The following is a 19,451-nucleotide window of genomic DNA, read 5'->3' as shown; positions in this document are numbered from 1 at the left end:
CATTCATATCACTGAATAATAAATACGTACAAAACGCGATAGTTTCAAGGCACTCTTAGCGACTCAGGAAGAAGTTAAAGAAAAGCGAGAAAAATTAAATGATTCTACTTCGTTTTTGGTAACTTATAAAATAAGTATCTACAATTTATTTATTTATTTTAATTTAAAGTATTTATAAAACCAACCCTTACCATGTCTGACAAAAACAACATAGAAGTCGTTCGGAACGTCTCAAGAAAATAAAATAAATATAATAAAAATATTATAGGACATTATTACACAAATTGACTAAGTCCCACAGTAAGCTCAATAAGGCTTGTGTTGAGGGTACTTAGACAACGATATATATAATATATAAATATTTATAAATACTTAAATACATAGAAAACACCCATGACTCAGAAACAAATATCCATGCTCATCACACAAATACATGCCCTTACCAGGATTTGAACCCGGGACCATCAGCTTCGTAGGCAGGGTCACTACCCACTAGGCCAAACCGGTCTTCAAAGATTTCCTAATCTATTAGTGATTGGTACACACACGAGTTGGAATTGGAAGTGACATTAAAATTTAAAAAAATTATACTGATGTGAAATTATTCGCAGTGAATTTCCCTTATACCAGCTATTATTATAATATGCGCATATTCAGAAACCACTTTTTTCAGGCATAAACAAAACTGTTTTATTTTTTACCATGAATTTATTTTAGAATGTCTTTGGATCCACCTTACATGCCGTGCATAATTACACGTACCTAGTGGTTTGTTGTATGGCACGAAGCATTCGTTGCACACTTTTTATACACTTTTTTGTAGCCTAGCCAAGCCACACAAACAAACACAAACAAACACACACACACACACACACATACATATATACTATATTAAGGAATAATTAAGGAACGTAGTTTTAAGAATAGTATAATACAGACTGTACTTAGCTATGGAAGAGCGGTGCCTCCTAGCACAGGTTATTTTGTAAATAACTTACAAGGAGACACCAGCAATTGTAATATTTGTCATAGTTTTTGAAAGAAATAAACAATTTTGAATTTTGTTTTTTTTATTTTTTTATTATTATTATTATTAAAATCTCGCTAAATTATACCATATTGGCATTGAATCACTCGTCCTATACAAATTGCACCCGTCCACCATCCACCGTGGATTATCTTTGATCTAACGCCTTGCCACGTGCCATCACGCAACGATATGGCAAATCTGCTTCAAGTTCAAGTAGATATAATGGATAATAGATAAGTTATTTGTTTGCTAAAGGTACTGTTTGGATCAAGACTACACCAGCATTATTGCAGATGTATTGTTGAGCGACATTACTGCCGCTGACAAAAATCCGGACAGCAACGTTGATATTGACAACTGACGCAGTCGGCTGCATTACTATAGGAGTGTTACAGCGTGAAATTAATGCCGACTGCATTGGTCCAGAAAAGTAAGTTAATATTTTTTATTGCACCACAAATAAAACAAATTTAAAAACAGATTTACAATGTTAAGAAAGGTAGCAACAGGTGGTCTTATCGCTGTAAGCGATCTCTTCCAGACAACTTTAGGGTAGCAGGATATAAAGAACAGTAAGTTTTTATAACAGGTAGTGCACGAATTAATTAGAGGAACAGAAAATGTAGCCAGCAGTAACGAAGTAGGCGGTAACGTCGCGCTACAATACTGCTGTAGTAATGCTAGTATACCCTGAATCTTAACGGTACCTTAAAACACGAGGTGCTTCCATGGTTTCATGCGCCAGTTTCTTCTCGGATCAGATGTTACAATTAGTCTTGGTTTTACTTTTTGATATTCATAAGTACATTTTAAACACAACAAGTAACGTAATATGCATTTTATTTTTATTCAACAACTTTGGTCCCCTTCTTTATTGTTTCCACCTTCAAAATTAGTATATACATCCTCAGAAATAATATTGATTTTTTTTCGTGTCTAAATCCTTATCGACAATTGAACGCTAAGAGGTTTCTGGACTCATTTCACCACCTTTCCCTTTTTTGATGACGTCATTTTTCCCTTTTTTCTATCAAACTACAGTTTAATAAAATTGTACTCTCTTCGTAGGTACATGACTGAGAGTGAGATTTGTGTGTGTGTGAATGTAAGCTTCATAACGTTTTAGCAACACCTACTTTTTCGATTAACTTCTCTATATCCGCCACCCAAAGGTTGTCTGGAATCGCTCTTTAGCGATAAGACCGCCTGTTGTCTGCCTCTATATTTAATCAATTGTTTATTTTTTTGTATCTTTTTACTGAGGTGTGCCAATAAAGAGTATTCTATCTATCTACTGTACAGACTTTGTTGACTGATTGTTGACCTATCTGTAGGGTCCAAGCTATTTTGGCTGTCAGTGTCAATAGTAAAGTAATGCCATCTTTAATGTAAAGTTAACCCTAAATGACTCAACGATTAAAGTCCGTGACTACAAACGAATCTATTCCTTTTTTTCATCTATCCGCCCCTACCAGTTGCGGTATCAGTATTAGTCCACTCGAGGGTAAAGTGATTGTTATTGCCCTCCAAATGCGGCTCAGCGGGGTGAGAAAACTGATTTTATTGCACATTAAAGGGGGCGTAAATGACAGATTAAGTGAGCTGGAAGCTATTGTGGAAAAAGTCTCCATTTTGTTAAGTAAAAATAAATCTAATAGACTTTTCTGTACTTTTTTGGAGGAAATTAACTTATTTATTAAAAATAAATGAATATAAATGTTGTATCAAAACTTAAGCTACATTATTCTAACCTACATTAATAATAATAATTAGAAAAACCCTAAACCTAAACTAAAATAAAAATTCACCCCGCGGCAAGGTACCGTAGATGCTGGCAGCATTACTCCGCTGAATTGCAATACTAATGCGCTGTGCGAGGAAGCTGCCAGCAGATAGGTACTGATTTGGCGGGCAGCTTGGCAACGACGCCTAAGCTGATAGGGTACCTTTATGAAAGCGGTTAAGGTACCCGAAAAAATTACGGTACCGTTATTTTTCGGTAGCGAAATAAATTTATTCGGCTACCTAAATGGTTCGGATTAAACCGGTATGACGTCAGACCGTTATATAAAGGTAACGTTATTTTTAGGGTTCCGTAGTCAACTAGGAACCCTTATGGTTTCGCCATGTCCGTCTGTCTGTCTGTCTGTCCGAGGCTTTGCTCCGTGGTCGTTAGTGCTAGAATGCTGAATTTTGGCATGGATATATAAATCAATAAAACCGACAAAGTCGTACAATAAAATCTAAAAATTTAATTTTTTTTAGGGTACCTCCCCTACACGTAAAGTGGGGGTGAATTTTTTTTTTCGCTTCAATCCTAGAGTGTGGGGTATCGTTGGAAAGGTCTTTCAAAACTAATAGGGGTTTTCAAGAAACATTTTTTGATAAAGTGAATAAGTATATTCGGAGATAATCGCTCCGGAAGAAAAAAAAAAATGTGTCCCCCCCCCCCCCTCTTACTTTTAAACCATAGGTCCAAAAAATATGAAAAAAATCGTGGAAGTAGAGCTTAAGAAAGACATTAAATGAAAACTATAGCGGACATGATCAGTTTAGCTGTTTTTGAGTTATCGCAAAAAGTTATCCCTTCATAGTAAAAAGACTTACCTACTTTAATTAGGTACTGATTATGCAAATTTGCCTATTTGTTTAACTCGGGTGAAAGGTACCGTCTCATCCCTTGGTTAACAATTTACTATACTTTAAGCTCCAGTTTAGCTTATTGTGACAGAAGAGTAACTACGGAACCCTACACTGAGCGTGGCCCGACATGCTCTTGGCCGGTTTTTTTAGTTATGCAGTCTCTGGCTGCCAGCCCTACGGTCCTCAGTCGCATCCATTCTGGACTTAATTCGACTGTTTATTTTTTCTACAAAATCGTAGAGAGTAAATATTCTTTCTATCTTTCTCTTGCCTGGCAGTCAATGAAAACAGTGCTTAAGGCAAACATTGAAAGTGTGTGCTTCTAGAGAACAAGTCAAATTATTATATTAAATATTCTCCCGGGCCTCCAGGCCGACCGGTTCTATTCCGACCACGGCCATCGGAGGAATTGGTCACTTTTCTTTAGTGTACCTTTAACAGCTATTTCAGCTTATGAGTCTGTACTTCTTTAGTTTACTAAAAAGTGGACGGGGAAAAGTAAAGGCAAAGGTTATTCGATACTTTAATTAGCCGTCATACTCATTTGTCTACGGCTTTTTTATTGATATTCCATCAATCTTTCTGCCTTTCATGAAACTCTCTAAAAGCCTTCACAGACGTAAACACATCCTCAGCCAACGCTTCAGGTTCTTCAAAAGCAAAGAAATGTCCTCCTTTATGCAGTACGGTATCGTTCAGAAGGTTAGGGAACTTGAATCTGATGGCCGTTGGTGTTTGGTACAGGATCTCGTGTTTGGCTTGGAGTACCCAGATCGGGACTGGTGTGGGTTTTCTGGAAATAATGAAATCGCACATAAATTTGTTGTAATGCTTCTGGACTACCACTTTCTAGAAAGCGGTAGTCACATTATACTTCACAGGCTCATTGACCCAAATAGGATCCTGGCCTCTGACTCAAGAGAGCGCCAATCTGCCCTATTCTGCGCCACTTCACGCCAGTTGGATATTCCGAGGGCGGACAGGTCTTTAAGGGCTTCGTCACTCCAGCGGTATCTAGGACACCCAGACGGATGTTTTCCACCTGGGTGCCCCACGTCGCTCTTCTCACAGCACGATCTTCTTCCATCCCTTCCATAAGTTATTTTGTCACGGTAACCTTCGTGAACATTATAAACTTTGCTACTGGGGCGCTGCAGGCAAGGTAAGGGAGTAGGATTATCGTCTAAACTAGTTAAACCTTTCCTGCTCGAAGTAAATAGGTTTCATCGTCAGTCTAAACTATACGTGAAAGGTAATCCCATATTTTTTCTAGTGTTTGTTGGAACGACTAGCACATCAGTTATCCGCACAATAAGGCATATTTCTTTTCTTAAAGATATCATTTTAATACTTCTTACCATGACTGTGACAATGGGCCGCCATTTGCGAACTAAACAGTTCTGCGGCACAAAGTTGACGCCCCTCCTGCTTCGGCACAATGTGTGTGGGGTCATTTTGCAGAGCTAGTTCGTCATCTATCTTTATTATCAATCGCTGGAGTAAACAGTGTATAAAACATGTAAAAACAGTGATACTCTTACCCAGCCAGTCTCCATCTCCTCATTCTTTCCTGAAACGCATCAGCATAGACCCTGGTCGCAGTCCTGGCTTCGAGCCAGTACGTCATCGCGTTGTCAAGAAGCTGATCTCGCGAGAACTTCTCAAGCAAGCCTTCATCTGGCCGCTCTGCGAAGCGAGGGTCCGTGCCTGAGGAGAACTTCTCGAGAATGTAGACTAGGAGGCCGAGAGGCGATTCACTCAGAGCAATACCTAAAAAAATGTACATGCCTGTATTATAAAGGTAATACTTACTACTAGTGCTTGACGTCATCAGTCCCTCCGTTAGCGATTAGTCCTCTTAGCATATGAATCCTTTCATTTCTTGGTATGTATTATAAAAAACTAGTTGATTTGTCTATACTACTATGAGCCATCTACTTAGAAATCCTGAAAGAAACTCCTTGGAAAAACCTACCTATATTTTCTGCCGTTATGACTGTTACGAGTCAAATGGAACATTTATTTATGGTCTAATGTTTCTTGGTCTTCTATTTTGAAGGTAACTTGTAAGGAGGTACCTACCTACTTACTATTTATCCTCAAAATAGAAGTGTACATCCAGGTATTAAATGGTATGCAACAAGCACCTTTTGAGTTGGAAGCGGCTAAAGGCTACAGTGATCGCTTAACATAAGGCAGATTTCGTAATAGTTACACATATCCCATCAAAACATCCATCAAAGAGGAGTCACATTTGTTGTCATGGTTTAGAGATTACTAGACTTACTGTACATATCTATATTGATAACACTTAAGTCGATATTGAATTAATCACTAGCGTTAGTAAATGTTTGGGGTGTAAGTGTGGTTGTACTGACTGATTGTATCCGGTTTGGTGGCCTGCAACGTGAAATATCCACCCGCTCGCCAATACAGCTGGAGTTTGTTCGTCCGGTCTATCAGCTCAGGTTCTACCAGCCAGGAAGGAAAAAAGCCGCTGAGAGCAGTCAACGCCATAGCACATGGATGCTGAAACAATAATCCGGCTTGAAATTACAGTCATATGCAGAGATAGTTGATTCCTCTGCAAAAAAGTTTGTACTCAGGGAGGTTTCTGGCTACAGATGCAAAATGGTATCCTGAATATTGATCAACTCAAAATATTTTTGTTCGTAAATAATATCAATTTGATATAAATTTCGTGGTGGGTTAGGTTTCAACTAATAAGATTCCCGCGAACGCTTCGGCTGCGGAGTGAACTACCTGCCAAGGTGTTCCCGAGAGTTTACAGTATGTTCTGCGAAAAAGGAGTAAATAGATTTTTAAAGGATCGGCAACACGCATGTAACACTCTGGCATCCATAGGCTACAGCGACTGTTTACCATCAGGCGGGCCGTATGCTTGTTTGCCACCATTGTGGTGTAAAAAAAACTAAGAGAGATTGCTTGCCGTCTAGAAAAAAAAACAATTGTTATGAAGTGTGAGCACCATAAACTAATTTTATTCAAGCATACATCTGCGAGATGGAAAAATGCGACCGGACCGGTAGCTTTTTCGGTTTCTCTTATAATATAAAAAAATTGTGAGCACTAGAATTTGCACAACGGATCAGAAATGTATGGGAAGATCCCTGTATCCGGATCCAGATAATTTTATACATTTCGGATCCAGATTGCAAGCCCTAGTGAGCACCCTAGCACGACCTTTACGTTCAGCGGCAACTATTCAAATGTCCCCCGATATTCTCACCTGTACTGTAGGTAGGTTGGTGTGAAATCCAAGCACAGCCTCAGGATATAAAGTGGCCAGATCGGCAGCAATGAATGCCCCCCAGTCGCCCCCTTGCATGTAGAACTGTTTATGTCCTAACCGCTCCATCAAGTTCTTGAGCACAATGGCAGTCTGGGGCCCGCCCAAACCTGGTCGCACGGGTGCCTAGGGAAAATGGTAAATTAATGTTCAATATCCTTAAAGTTTACCATAATTATTAATTCAACATCGGGTTTGTAGTCCAAGGAAAATCCAATCCAAGGTTGGATTTTTAAAATATATTTAAAAAAGAGCAATTCATTGAGGTTTGTCTACAATCACTGCTTTCTTCGCTGTATTAACAAACACAAAGTTTAAATTGAGACGAGAAAAACTTTATTCTTTGTACGGATTTGATTACTTTCGCCTGAAACATTTTCAGCCCACGTGAAGACGGTCACGTGCCTTGAAGTCTTAAAGATGCAAGAACAAAATTACAGAAAGATTGGAGAAGTAAGTAAGAACTTTCTCTTTTATTAACTTTAAGTTAGTCTTAAATACAGTCTAACTTTGCATTGCAATGGTTTGACAGTAAAATTGTTGGTGGAAAAGAAATTCTTGAGATAGCATTCAATGATTGTAAAAACAAAAGCTATTTCAAATATCATTCAAAAAAAGAGGGGCTGTGATCCACGCTCCGGGTCGTATCTGGTGCAGGGGATTTCATCGTGGAAACGCTGCGTAATGGGAACTTTTGGATCGGATGCTTAAATGAAATGACTGTGTATTAAAAATTACGAAGCCTGTTGCGGATAGCTTTATTGTTTGTGTGCAATCACGACGCCTGTTGCTGATTTAAGGTTGTACCCTCCAGACGAAGACTCTGCGTTGCGGATATGAATTTGTCATTATTTTATTAATACTTGATTTTGATTAAATAAAGGTTTTAAAATAAAGAAGTCTGACATATCAGAACAGAAAAGCCGAACCTGGGAAGACTGAGCTATATGTTTCGAACACAAATAGGTACATCAACCACATGCTGTTGAATTAGCAGAGGAAGATCCTGGACAGCCGTACAGAAGAAAATAGTCACCACATACGCTCCTGATTCCTTAATTGCTAAATGCCCTATATAAATACTTACATCAGAAAATCCGAAGCTAGGCAGACTGGGCACAATGACTTCGAACACAAATCCATGGATTGGTTTTTGAGTCAGCAGGGGAATCAACTCGTAGAATTCGCGTACGGATCCTGGCCAGCCGTGTAGCAGAAGCAGAGGTAGCACTTCCACACCTGGCCGCGTCTGCGTAAACAAATATATGATAATACCTAATAGCCTGGCATCAGCCGATCGGACGGCAAAAGGCCTGACGGCTGGACTCCGCAAAAGTGGTAAGTTTTTACTTTGGGACACCACGTCCTTCTTTTACGCCTCGCATTTTAGCCGCACTATGCGGTTGGCAGGAGCGGCTTCTAAACACGCGGCGTCTCTTAACCCCTGAAGGCCCAGTGTCATAAATATATTACATATTGTTTGGACTCTATACATATAGTGCTAAAGTTAAAATATGTTTAAAAAAGACGACGTCACCGGGCCGGGCCTCAGGAGGTTAAAACAGATAAATACTCGGCGCTGAGCGGCTATTTATTCGTCCCCCTCGCTGTCGAGACTTCGGGGTCCTGTGGTGCCGTGAAGGAAAGTATTTCTTCTGAGAGCGGGTTTGTCGCGTGCAAGAAAGGGGCCTTGGTTTTTCCCAGGCTGTCCACAGCAATCCAATGCGGCAACGCAGCGAGCGTGATGGGTACTTTTGCGTCAGAAATAATTAAACTACCCACTCACTTGCTTTTGGTAACTGTAGTTACCAGCTGTCACCCTTATTTTATTATAATAATGCAAGTCACTGAAAAATATCAAGCACTGCGTGGCTACTGTAACACGCCCCGGGTTATTCCTGACGCAAGTTACAGTAGTTACATTTTTTTAAATTTATTTATAAAAGAGAAATTACATCGGCTATGATCACTTATCTGCCAAACTGCATAGCAGTTTGTTGGCAGAAAACTTATTCTACCCTCCAACATTGTTAAGTAAGTTATTGCTTACTTGATTTATAGCTATATTTATAGTGCGAGTGCGATTTCTTACAAACAATTGTAATAGCTTTAGATAGGCAGACTAGATAAACATTAAGCTAACATAAACATTAGTAGCAATAACAGACTATCTAACTAGGTTTGTTTACCTATTTAGTCAGTCTGTTACTGCATTGTCATGGGAACAGTAGGTATAGGTGCTCGATTTCATTTCAACCAGATACTGGAAAACAACAAACACACGGAGTGAAGCTAAACAAAGTGTGTGGGATAATGAAGCTATCAGGGTGCAGCATCCCACTGCCCCCGAGTGTATTAATATTAGCGCACATGTCCATGCATGTTTCGTTTAAACTACATTTATTGATATATTTAACTTAAGTCCACTCCACCATACATAGGCACATGACACTAACCTCAGGTCTAACCCAAATGAAATGGATATCCAACCCCTGTATATTCGTCTTAAACTGCTGGAACTGGTTAAAGAACTGCTCCCTCTCCGTGAAGTTGTACTTCTGGGCCCAGTACTCCTTCCAGGAGTTCAAGTGTAGACTGTTGAAGCCGTACTGGAAGGCTACGCCCTCTAGTGGGGGCGGCGGTGCGCGGGTGTTAAGTAGACGTCGTTTTAGGTCTACTATCATCTAAAAATTAAGACATCATCCATATTATTAGCTATAGGTTATATATGACCCACAGCTGGACACGGTCTCCATCTATTGTACAAAAAGTTTTAGGCTTTAATCCCACAGAATTAGGGATTCCCGCCAGTGTTGGCCGAACGATAATTAGAATTGACAATTAACCGTAACGGACGGTTACAGTTCACGGTTCAATTTCTAATGGCTATTGGTCAATTCTAATTAACGTTTGGCCAACACTGATTACCACAGCACATTTGGATAAGGTAGATGTCGCTAAGGAACTCCCTACGACATCCCTACGAAATTGTATACATTTTAAATCACTTGATATTTTCTTTTTATTGTATTATTTGCATGACTTATACTTACTGGTAATTATTTTTACTAGTTTTCATGATAAAATTTGCCAGCGCTTTGATGTTAACTGTAACGCTGTGTAAATTGTATATAGTAATAATATGAGTAAATAAATAATAATATCTGAATAATGAAGGAAGAAAAAAATATGGTCAAGCTAGTTTCGGTAACTCGCTGGGTTAGTGGAATTGGATCGATGCTCAAGAAAAGCGCAAGATCAAATCTCGCTAGATGCAGTGGTACATATGTTCTACTTTTCCTTCGTAAATAAATGTTGTTTTTTTTAGCAGACGAGTCTTACAAGTTTAAATATCATTCATCGTTATAAAATTAAGCTTTAAAACTACTTCTCAAAAGTTTTAAAACGTCAAAACTCACCTCCTCACTAAACTTCACTTTAAAAGGTCTCACTCCCGTATCAACCCCCTTCAGTGCCATAGGCCCCCACCACTCCTGAGGATCCAACGGTGGTAACGGGTCATTGTTCCAAAACCAATACAGCCAACCAGCTGCTCCGATCACCAGTAATGATATGATTGTCAATATTCTAACCATTCCTAATCCCAATATATCACCTTTATATTACAAAATTTTCGGGTTTTAGCGACTTAACTTTTTCAAATTCAAAATATGTTTCAACCAAATATTCTAAAAACCCGTATGTCTTTGCAAGAGACATTCCTATATAGGATCTGGAGAACTAGTGAGTCAATTCAACATTATAGTGTTACTTTTTAATGTATTTTTATTATAAGAAGTTGCTAGACAATAGATAGGCAATAAGTACCTTATTAGAAGGCAGATATGTATTTTTTTACAATAAATTATTTGACATTGACGACTATAATTATGCTGACGCAGACAAATCTTAATCTTTTTAGCATTTTAATTAATTCTACGGTCGATTGTATGTAACCTAACAAAAAATTTAGGTATGTATTGACAAGTCCCTGAAGTTTCTAGAAAATGTATATAGCCTTTCATTAAGGAATGTTTGTGTACGAAACGAATTGGCTACTTGACAGTTTTTTCTAAATAATTTCAATCGATCTTGATTTTCCTGGGGATCAAATGTCTATATAGGACTCATGGCATTTAAGCAACACAAAGGACAACAAGTGCGAGTCGGACTCGCCCATGAAGGGTTCCGTACCATTTATGACGTATTAAAAAAAACTACTTACTAGATCTCGTTCAAACCAATTTTCGGTGGAAGTTTGCATGGTAATGTATATCATTTATTTTTTTTAGATTTTTCATTCTGTTATTTTAGAAGTTACAGGGGGGGGGGGACACACTTTTTTTCACTTTGGAAGTGTCTCTCGCGCAAACTATTCAGTTAAGAAAAAAATGATATTAGAAACCTAAATATCATTTTTGAAGACCTATCCATAGATACCCCACATGTATGGGTTTGATGAAAAAAAGATTTTTTGAGTTTCAGTTCTAAGTATGGGGAACCCCCAAAATTTATTGTTTTTTTTTCTATTTTTGTGTAAACATCTTAATGCGGTTAATAGAATACATCTACTTACCAAGTTTGAACAGTATAGCTCTTATAGTTTCGGAAAAAGGTGGCTGTGACATAATCGGACAGACAGACGGACATGACGAATCTATAAGGGTTCCGTTTTTTGCCATTTGGCTACGGAACCCTAAAAATTAGAGTTAAACTCTGACGCTCGTACTCGACAGTTGAAACGCTTCTAACAAAATGATATTGTAATGTGACGTCACATTACATAAGTACATTAGTCTGTCCTAAATATATGGAAGATCAAGAAAAGTGCTATTTTGACCCTGAATTACTGCGTTTATGTTTATAGTTTTCATTGAATTTATTTTTCAGAAATATTTTTGAAAGTTAAAAATCATTTTTTTTTGAGACTTGAGCCTTGGAATTTTTTATAATCTCAATATGTCTTTTTAAATTCTACTTTTGTATATTGGATGGCTCATATTCTATCCATTTAGCTAAATTTTGTTCTTATATTCAATATGAGTCGGTTTTTTGCTAAATTTATTAGATTCCAACTTTTTGATTTCCCCCAATTGAACAACAAAATAATGCTTTTTGCTGCACCAAAATAAAGAAAATAATGAAATCTGACCTTATGCACTTTCTTTATCTCGGAAACTAAAAATAATAGAAATACCAGAGTTCGTTTTTTAGAAAGATAATTCACAATTAATTATATATCCGTAGTGTTAAAATGACTTTTTAGTCGGATGTTCATATCCGATGTTATGGAATTAGAGTCAAAATAATTATATCAGATTACGGCGGACAAAAGGTTAAAGAATATCACTTACTGGCTAGGTGGCTTTTCTGTTCTATTGCGTGTCATTGTAATACCATCTCTGCTTAGTTGATACTATTAGAGCCTAGGTAATGGCTAACCCTGGAAGGTCCAACAGGCCCCAAATGAATCCATTATATTTAGTAGAAAAACATACCAATACAAACGTATAAAGCTTTATTTACAACTCAGTCTTCAACTTGCTCCTGTCTAATTTCCTAAAGGCATTGATCGCCTTTAATACATCCGCGGCCAGCGTCTCCGGCATCTCGAAAGCAATGAAATGTCCGCCATCTTGGAGCACCGTCACACCGATGGTGTTGGGGAACTTTTCCTTGAGGATGGACGGGGGCTGGTACAACAGCTCGTGTCTGGCCTGGAGGATCCAGGTGGGCACGAAGGTTGGGATTCTGGAATTAATGTTGCTTGTTTAGTCGATTATTTTAATACTACGTCGGTGGAAAACAAGCATACGGCCGCCTGATGATAAGCAGTCTCCGTAGCCTATGTACGCATGCAAATCCAAAGGAGTTACATGCGCGTGGCCGACCCTAACACGCCGCATCCTCGTTGAGCTCTGGCCACCTTACCGGCAGGAACACAACTATGAGTAGGGTCTAGTGTTATTTGGCTGCGGTTTTCTGTAAAGTGGAGGTACCCCCAGTTGAGCTCTGCTCTGGATCTGGAATTACATCCGCTGTGCTGTGCCCTACCACACAAAGCGAGATGACATTCACAGTGCCCATGCCTCTCTTTTGGACGTGGTTTAAGGACATACCCGGGTCCACGTGATAAGTGTTTTGGGAGTTTCAGAAAATATGAGTATAAGAATAAATAAAACTGTAGGTACAATCAATCAGATACATCTTTACCTATATTGTAAGAAGAACTTATTAAAGCAGTTATTGCTGTTGAGCATTGATAATGATTTGGACGATGTTATTGTTAATTATTAAAAGTTATTAGTAAGTTTTATTATGTTTATTTCTTTGTTTTTGGATATTAAAATTTTAATTAAAAAAAATATTGCACAATGGCTACAAAGAAGATCCAAAACTTCAAGGATTGCGAGGATTTTAATTTATCTACGGCTCCACTAGGAAAGTCTGTTAAGAAGGCAGAAAATCGGATATGAGAGAGTTCTATGTCAGTTACAATCCTCAAATATAACGTTGACATGAATTTGACATAGATAAAACGCATCTGAATTATCTTAATTCAATTGTGTCACGTCAGAATGTTAGTAAAATTATACATACTTGTTAAGGGTCCGTCCGATCTCATTTCCCATGCTCTCAGCATACAACCTCACTGAAGTGGTGATGGAATTCGTAGACCAGTACACCATCAGGTTATCAATGAGCTGGTCACGGGTGAAACGCTCTTCTAGACCGCCGTCAGGGCGAGATTTCCAGTTGGGATTGGTCCAGGTGGAGAATTTCTCGAGTATGTAGGCGAGGAGGCCGGATGGGGAGTCCGAGAGGGCTACGCCTGCAAACAAAGGGTTTATATGCATTTTAAAGGCGTCGAATTGGTAAAGTTTGCAGTACGCTTGTTGATTAGTAGTCCCCAAAAATCAATCATATGATACACAGGATAAAAGCCTGGAAGAGGAAAGAATTATATGACTATCAGTCGACATCGACCTTTGAATCGATAGAGGCAGCACAGGAGCCGTCACATTTTTGGCGCGAGGCGTAAATGTGATGTTTATTGTTCCGATGTAGCCCACAAGATGGCAGAACCTACTATGCACATGAAAATACGTGACGTGTAAATGTACATGTTTATTGGTCCGATTCAGGCCACAAGATAGCAGACCCTCCAACGCGCACGGTCCCTATTGACAAAATTATCAGTTGGTACTGATTAAAACATTGCTGTTTATACAATAAATGTGTATTTTATCATAAAAACTTGTCTCAATCCATATAAATAACTAACATTAATTTGATGTTCAAGAATAATTCAGGATATTGCTTTGACGTTTAGTTTATTACAGATTTAATTTTATAAAACAAAACTTCTTGGCTTCCGAGTCCATCGATGTCTCGGGGATAAATTCAAAATGGTTAGCCTTCAAATTATACTGTAGAATAATTAGTAATTCCATGTCCAGTCTGTACTCACCAATTGTATCCGGCTTCGTGGCTTGAATATGCATGTATCCAGACTCCTCCATCAAGTACGAGAAGGTCTTCCCTAATGGATATAGACGTTCGGCTAGATGAGGTTCCACTATAAGGGAGGGAAGAACGGACCCCAGGAGCATTTGCACGGTGGCGTAGGGGGACTGCACCATGGCGAAGTTCGTATGCCAGCCGAGGACCTCCTGTCAATGAAAATGGGCGTGTAGAATAGAATAGAATAGAATAGTTTATTCATTATAAAAACACAATATAGCACCTCAAACTTATACGTATTTTAAATAATTATCGTCAAACATTATAATTATGTACATATTTACATTGAATATTACAATAAAATTTACATTCTTTCATTTGATTTATATTGTTTTTCATTTATTATATCAACGTTAAATTCAGAGTAGTCATTAGTGAGGTATTCTTTAACGCTATACAGTGTGCGAGATAATAGCAGCGTTTTCAGGCGTTTGCGGAAAGAATTCTCACTTTCGATATTCTTCATATGGTAAGGCAGTTTATTGTAAAGTTCACAGCCCATTGCATTTGGCGAGCGTTTTGCAAGTTTTAGCCTATTCGCATTCGGTATTATATGTAAGTTTCATCAGTGGCAAACAAACGGCTGATGGCAAGCACAGTGGGCTACAGCAAGACTGGAAGCTTGCAACTCTAGTGGTGTCACTTAGAAAGATCCTGTTAAAAACCTGTATACTTTTGAAATATCTTATACCTAAGACATGACTATAGTCTTGAATATAGTCTCTTCAGAGTTCGTTTGAGTTCATTCCACAGTGAAATATCTTTCTGAATGTAAGCAGAAAGAGATGTCTAAATGACCAGCTCTAGATTACATTTCAAATATATGTCCCCAAGATTGGTGAGAAGACATCCTTGGTGTAACAAAATAAGAACACACTGGCAAATTCTCATGGTGTAACATTTAAGTCACTCTTGAGACAAGAACTTGGTGATAAAATAAGAATCTAAATCACCGATAACTTACATCAGGAAACAGCGTAGCCATGTTGGTACCAATCGCGCTACCCCAGTCTCCTCCCTGGGCGTAGAACTTCTTGAAGCCGAGCCGGTGCATCAGGTTCCTGAACACTACTGACACTTCAGTGGCGCCAAGTCCTGGGCGGACTGCACCCTGAAAACAATACCGACATTAAAATATATCTAACATACAGTAGTTCTTTCGCTGAATCGGCTATGTCAGTCAGCTGAAAGCGCGACAGCGTAAAACGCAGTCGCTGTGGCCGTAAACGGCTAGGAGGAGATGATGATCATGCCAACGTGGATTTAGGGAGACTGAAACGACTTAAAATGCTACACCCTAGCTTAGTTAAAAGTTGGCGCGCATCTCTACGAACTTATTTGATATCTACATATTTTTCAAGTATTTTAAGCCAAATTACGTCCGAAAGAAGATACTTGGTTGGTCGCATTAGAAAGAGGACTAGAGATTTCAGAGAGGTGAGGATTCGAAGAGGTTGATGTGAAAGGTTCTGGAGAGGAGGTTTATGTTCTGTAAAGTAATTTATATTAAGGCTATAAGTATCAAATTAAATTCTAGAGCCAAAGCGTACGTCGTCGACCTGAGACGAAGGCTTAAAACTCAACACTTACACCAGAGAACCCGTATCCTGGCAGACTGGGCACGATGGCTTCGATGGCAAAGTCTCGGTCCTTACTGACGGCGGTCAGGAGAGGTAGCGCCTCGTAGAACTCTCTGACGGATCCTGGCCAGCCGTGCATGAAAAGTACAGGGACCACTTCCACTCCTGCTGGGACCTGGAACATAAAAAGAAACATAGGAATATATTTATGGAAGCAAATAAGAAAACTGTAAAAGACTTGAGGCTTTGAGACAATCTTTCTGCAGTAGTAACAAAGTTAATTTCCTCGAGTCTTTAAAGCTAAATCAGATGAAGATTATACCATTATGCATGTCGAGAACTTTAAATAATTGAAAATTAAGGGAAAAAAAGACAGGAAAGTCAACTAAGCGTAGGCACATACGAGTATCATGTAAATGAATCTGTAAATGTCTTAGCATATTAGGTTGGCAGCAAGGAGATGGTGAAGACAGACTTATAATGTGCAAATTGCCCCCCTGTCATGTAGCTCTTGAGAATGCGATAATGGAAGTAGAAAATATAACGATTTACCTCAGGTTTAACTCTGATGAAATGTATATCCAGCCCCTGGATATTAGTCTTGAAGTGAGGGAATTTGTTGAAGAACTTCTCTCTCTGCTGGAAGTTGTATTTCTCGGCCCAGTGCGAGATCCAGCTGTCCAGCTGCTTGCTGTTGAAGCCGTATTGGAAACCGATGTTCTCAAGCGGAGGGGTCCACTTGCGGTGGTTCGTGAGGCGCTCTTTGAGGTCTTTGATCATCTAAAAAGATTTTAAATATAATATTATGTACATCGTATCAGCCGAAGGACTCCACAGCGATGTGCTATGCGCTATCCTTATTAATACTTTCCCTGTTCCTTCTTCCTGCAATACTTCTAGATCATGGGCCCATCTTGTTGAGGTCTTGTTTTACTGCGGACAAATTTTAACGGTAGCTACTCACAAAAAATCCCCATAAGTGTAACAACTATCTTGGTTATCTTGCGAATATCTTTATTATTAATTCGATCTCGCATTTATTTATTTATTTAAACTTTATTGCAAAAAGAAAACTTATCGCACAAAAGGCATTCATGGTTATTATCAAAACCAAATTCTCTGAAACCTAATACAACCACATACTAGAAGCAAAACAGACAAACAAGTTTGTCTTACCGATTCACTGAACGTGACCTTGAACGGCCTGATACTTGTGTCCTGCTTGCCCTTCAGCTCATTCGGTCCCCACCAGGCGTTCAGGTCCACCTCAGGAACGGGTGGAGGTTTCTTCAAGAACATGTAGTATATCCCCACCGCCGCTAGGGCGTATAAGGGAACCAGGAAGAGAACGCGAGCCATCTGAAATAAAAATATATAAACTGAGTTTTTCTTAAATTGTAACAAGATTGCAATATTGTGGGCCTCCTTGCTAAAAAAAATAGAAGAAATAAAGATTTATTTTACTATGAATTAATTAGAACTTTGTGAATAATTTTTTGTGTACTTTTTACGATAAATTTCATCTTTTGTTGGTGTATGTTATAAATATATGTGTATAAATAGTAAACAAGGTTGTAGGAGTGCAAATTATAGTTGGTCAAACCAATTTGTCAGTAAATAAGAACAAAAAAACTATACTCATCCTTTTCTTTTGGATGCTAATACTAGTGTAAGACAAAGATAGTATGACTCCCTCTGTCTATGTTTGAAATGAGATAGCCCTTTGACAAACTATAGTATTGTTTCTTATTTTCCTCTTCGCGATCTTTTTATTAGGGATGTTTTTATGTTTAGTTTAACGAAACCGAAACCGATTTCGGTTCCACAATTCCGAAACTGTAACCGGTACCGAAACCAGAATTGGAGGTGAAGGTGGAGGCAAATAAGAAATAATAAAATAAAACAATGCTATCATAATTCTCTTCTCGCATATTTTGTCTGTCATCTGTAAGTATTCACATCAACTTTAATGAAGTATTTCCATTTAGCACTTCAATGTCAAATAATATCATCACGGTCCCACGACACGATCACATTCCACTAACTAATTAGGTGTCTAACACTTAGATACCTAGATAAAAGAAAGAAAGCCACTGCCTCGATTCCGACCGCGAAACAAAACAACAACAAATTAATGAGTTAATAAATAATCGTCTCAGGACACGTGGGGTCATTCCCGGGGAGACATGTTGAAACGTGTTTGTACCTCTATTGACAAGCTAACTGGTGCCGCTGCCGAGGATAGGCACGTGCCGCGTACCACAGCCGCTGGGCTTCGAGCTTCGAGCTTCGGTATAACCTCCGCTTGAAATCAGTCGGAATATTCGGGAACGAAGCCGGAGCCGGAGGTATAAAATCAACCGAAAGTTTCGGTATATCGGAACCGAAGCCGAAACTCCGTAACATCCCTACTTTTAATTATTGATGCTCATATTCTCATATATTATGAGATAACAAAACGCCGGTAAGGTGATAACTTTGAACCTATCTATAAGTAGTTTACTGTTACTGTAAAACTTACATCATAAAAATCATAATCTAGTTACACTTGGATTCTATTTAAACTGAAATTAATATACATTCGAATTGATAACCTCCTCTTGTCGGTAAAAGTAATCCCATTTCACAAAAATAGCATTCATTTTGCACAAGGCTTGTTATTTTGCTCTTCATATCATATTCATGACGAGTGTCATGATAAACTGATAACGTTTACGGTAAAAATGACAGTTAAACCATTCTAGTATCAGCAAATTACTGCCATAGGTAGTCGACAAGTCAAACAAATAGGTATAAAAATCACTGAGTTCTTCACGTTTCACTCTAAATTCGACGAGTAAATACAATTTTATCCAAAGCAATATATTTTGCAACAATGCTGTTTACGGTACTAAAGTCCGAAGTAGTCCGAACTATAAATTCCAAGCACTAATTAAAGACAGATAATAACCTAATTTATTACCTTGAAACAGACGCGCGCGCACCTCAAAAGATGGACGAGAACTGACTTGCTTAATGCTTGTTGTTATTACTCATATCATTTGCCTGCGTCCAAGTCATTTAAAAATCTTATCTTACATATAATATTACTTTGAAATTGGATCTTAGTTGCCAAGTTATAACGGCTATATCTAAAATGCTATGTAATATGGGATACAACTTTGGGGCAATGACATGGCATATATGATCACCTTGACAGTTAATATCGTCTATAATTTAAAGGTGTTTACTGTTTAGGCATGGCAACCGGTGGCAGAGGAAGGGAGAAGAGGTTTATAACAGGCGGTCTTATCGCTAAAAGTCTCTTCCAGACAACCTTTACGTTGCGGAAATTAATAAAAAATACTATTATTTTAGTGAATGT

At 38.5% G+C, this 19,451-nt stretch overlaps 2 protein-coding genes across 2 annotated transcripts; both read right to left on the bottom strand.

The window, feature by feature from the left end:
• Positions 1-4,183: 4,183 nt before the first annotated feature.
• On the bottom strand, positions 4,184-10,565 carry LOC133516579 (juvenile hormone epoxide hydrolase-like). Its single transcript, XM_061849581.1, has 7 exons — positions 10,403-10,565; positions 9,440-9,667; positions 8,071-8,232; positions 6,924-7,109; positions 6,052-6,202; positions 5,215-5,443; positions 4,184-4,466 (listed from the first exon to the last, which is right to left on the bottom strand). Exons 1-7 carry the CDS (start codon positions 10,460-10,462, stop codon positions 4,247-4,249), a joined length of 1,236 nt encoding a protein of 411 aa, XP_061705565.1. The 5' UTR covers positions 10,463-10,565; the 3' UTR covers positions 4,184-4,246.
• Positions 10,566-12,484: 1,919 nt separating this feature from the next.
• Positions 12,485-19,140, bottom strand: LOC133516577 (juvenile hormone epoxide hydrolase-like). The gene is made up of 8 exons (XM_061849580.1): positions 19,050-19,140; positions 17,264-17,446; positions 16,640-16,867; positions 16,098-16,262; positions 15,472-15,618; positions 14,455-14,656; positions 13,584-13,815; positions 12,485-12,734 (listed from the first exon to the last, which is right to left on the bottom strand). Exons 2-8 carry the CDS (start codon positions 17,444-17,446, stop codon positions 12,506-12,508), a joined length of 1,386 nt encoding a protein of 461 aa, XP_061705564.1. The 5' UTR covers positions 19,050-19,140; the 3' UTR covers positions 12,485-12,505.
• Positions 19,141-19,451: the final 311 nt, after the last annotated feature.

This window comes from Cydia pomonella, chromosome 3, assembly GCF_033807575.1.
Source record: "Cydia pomonella isolate Wapato2018A chromosome 3, ilCydPomo1, whole genome shotgun sequence".
Taxonomy (NCBI): Eukaryota; Metazoa; Arthropoda; class Insecta; order Lepidoptera; family Tortricidae; genus Cydia; species Cydia pomonella.
This window is presented reverse-complemented; position numbering and strand designations above follow the sequence as displayed.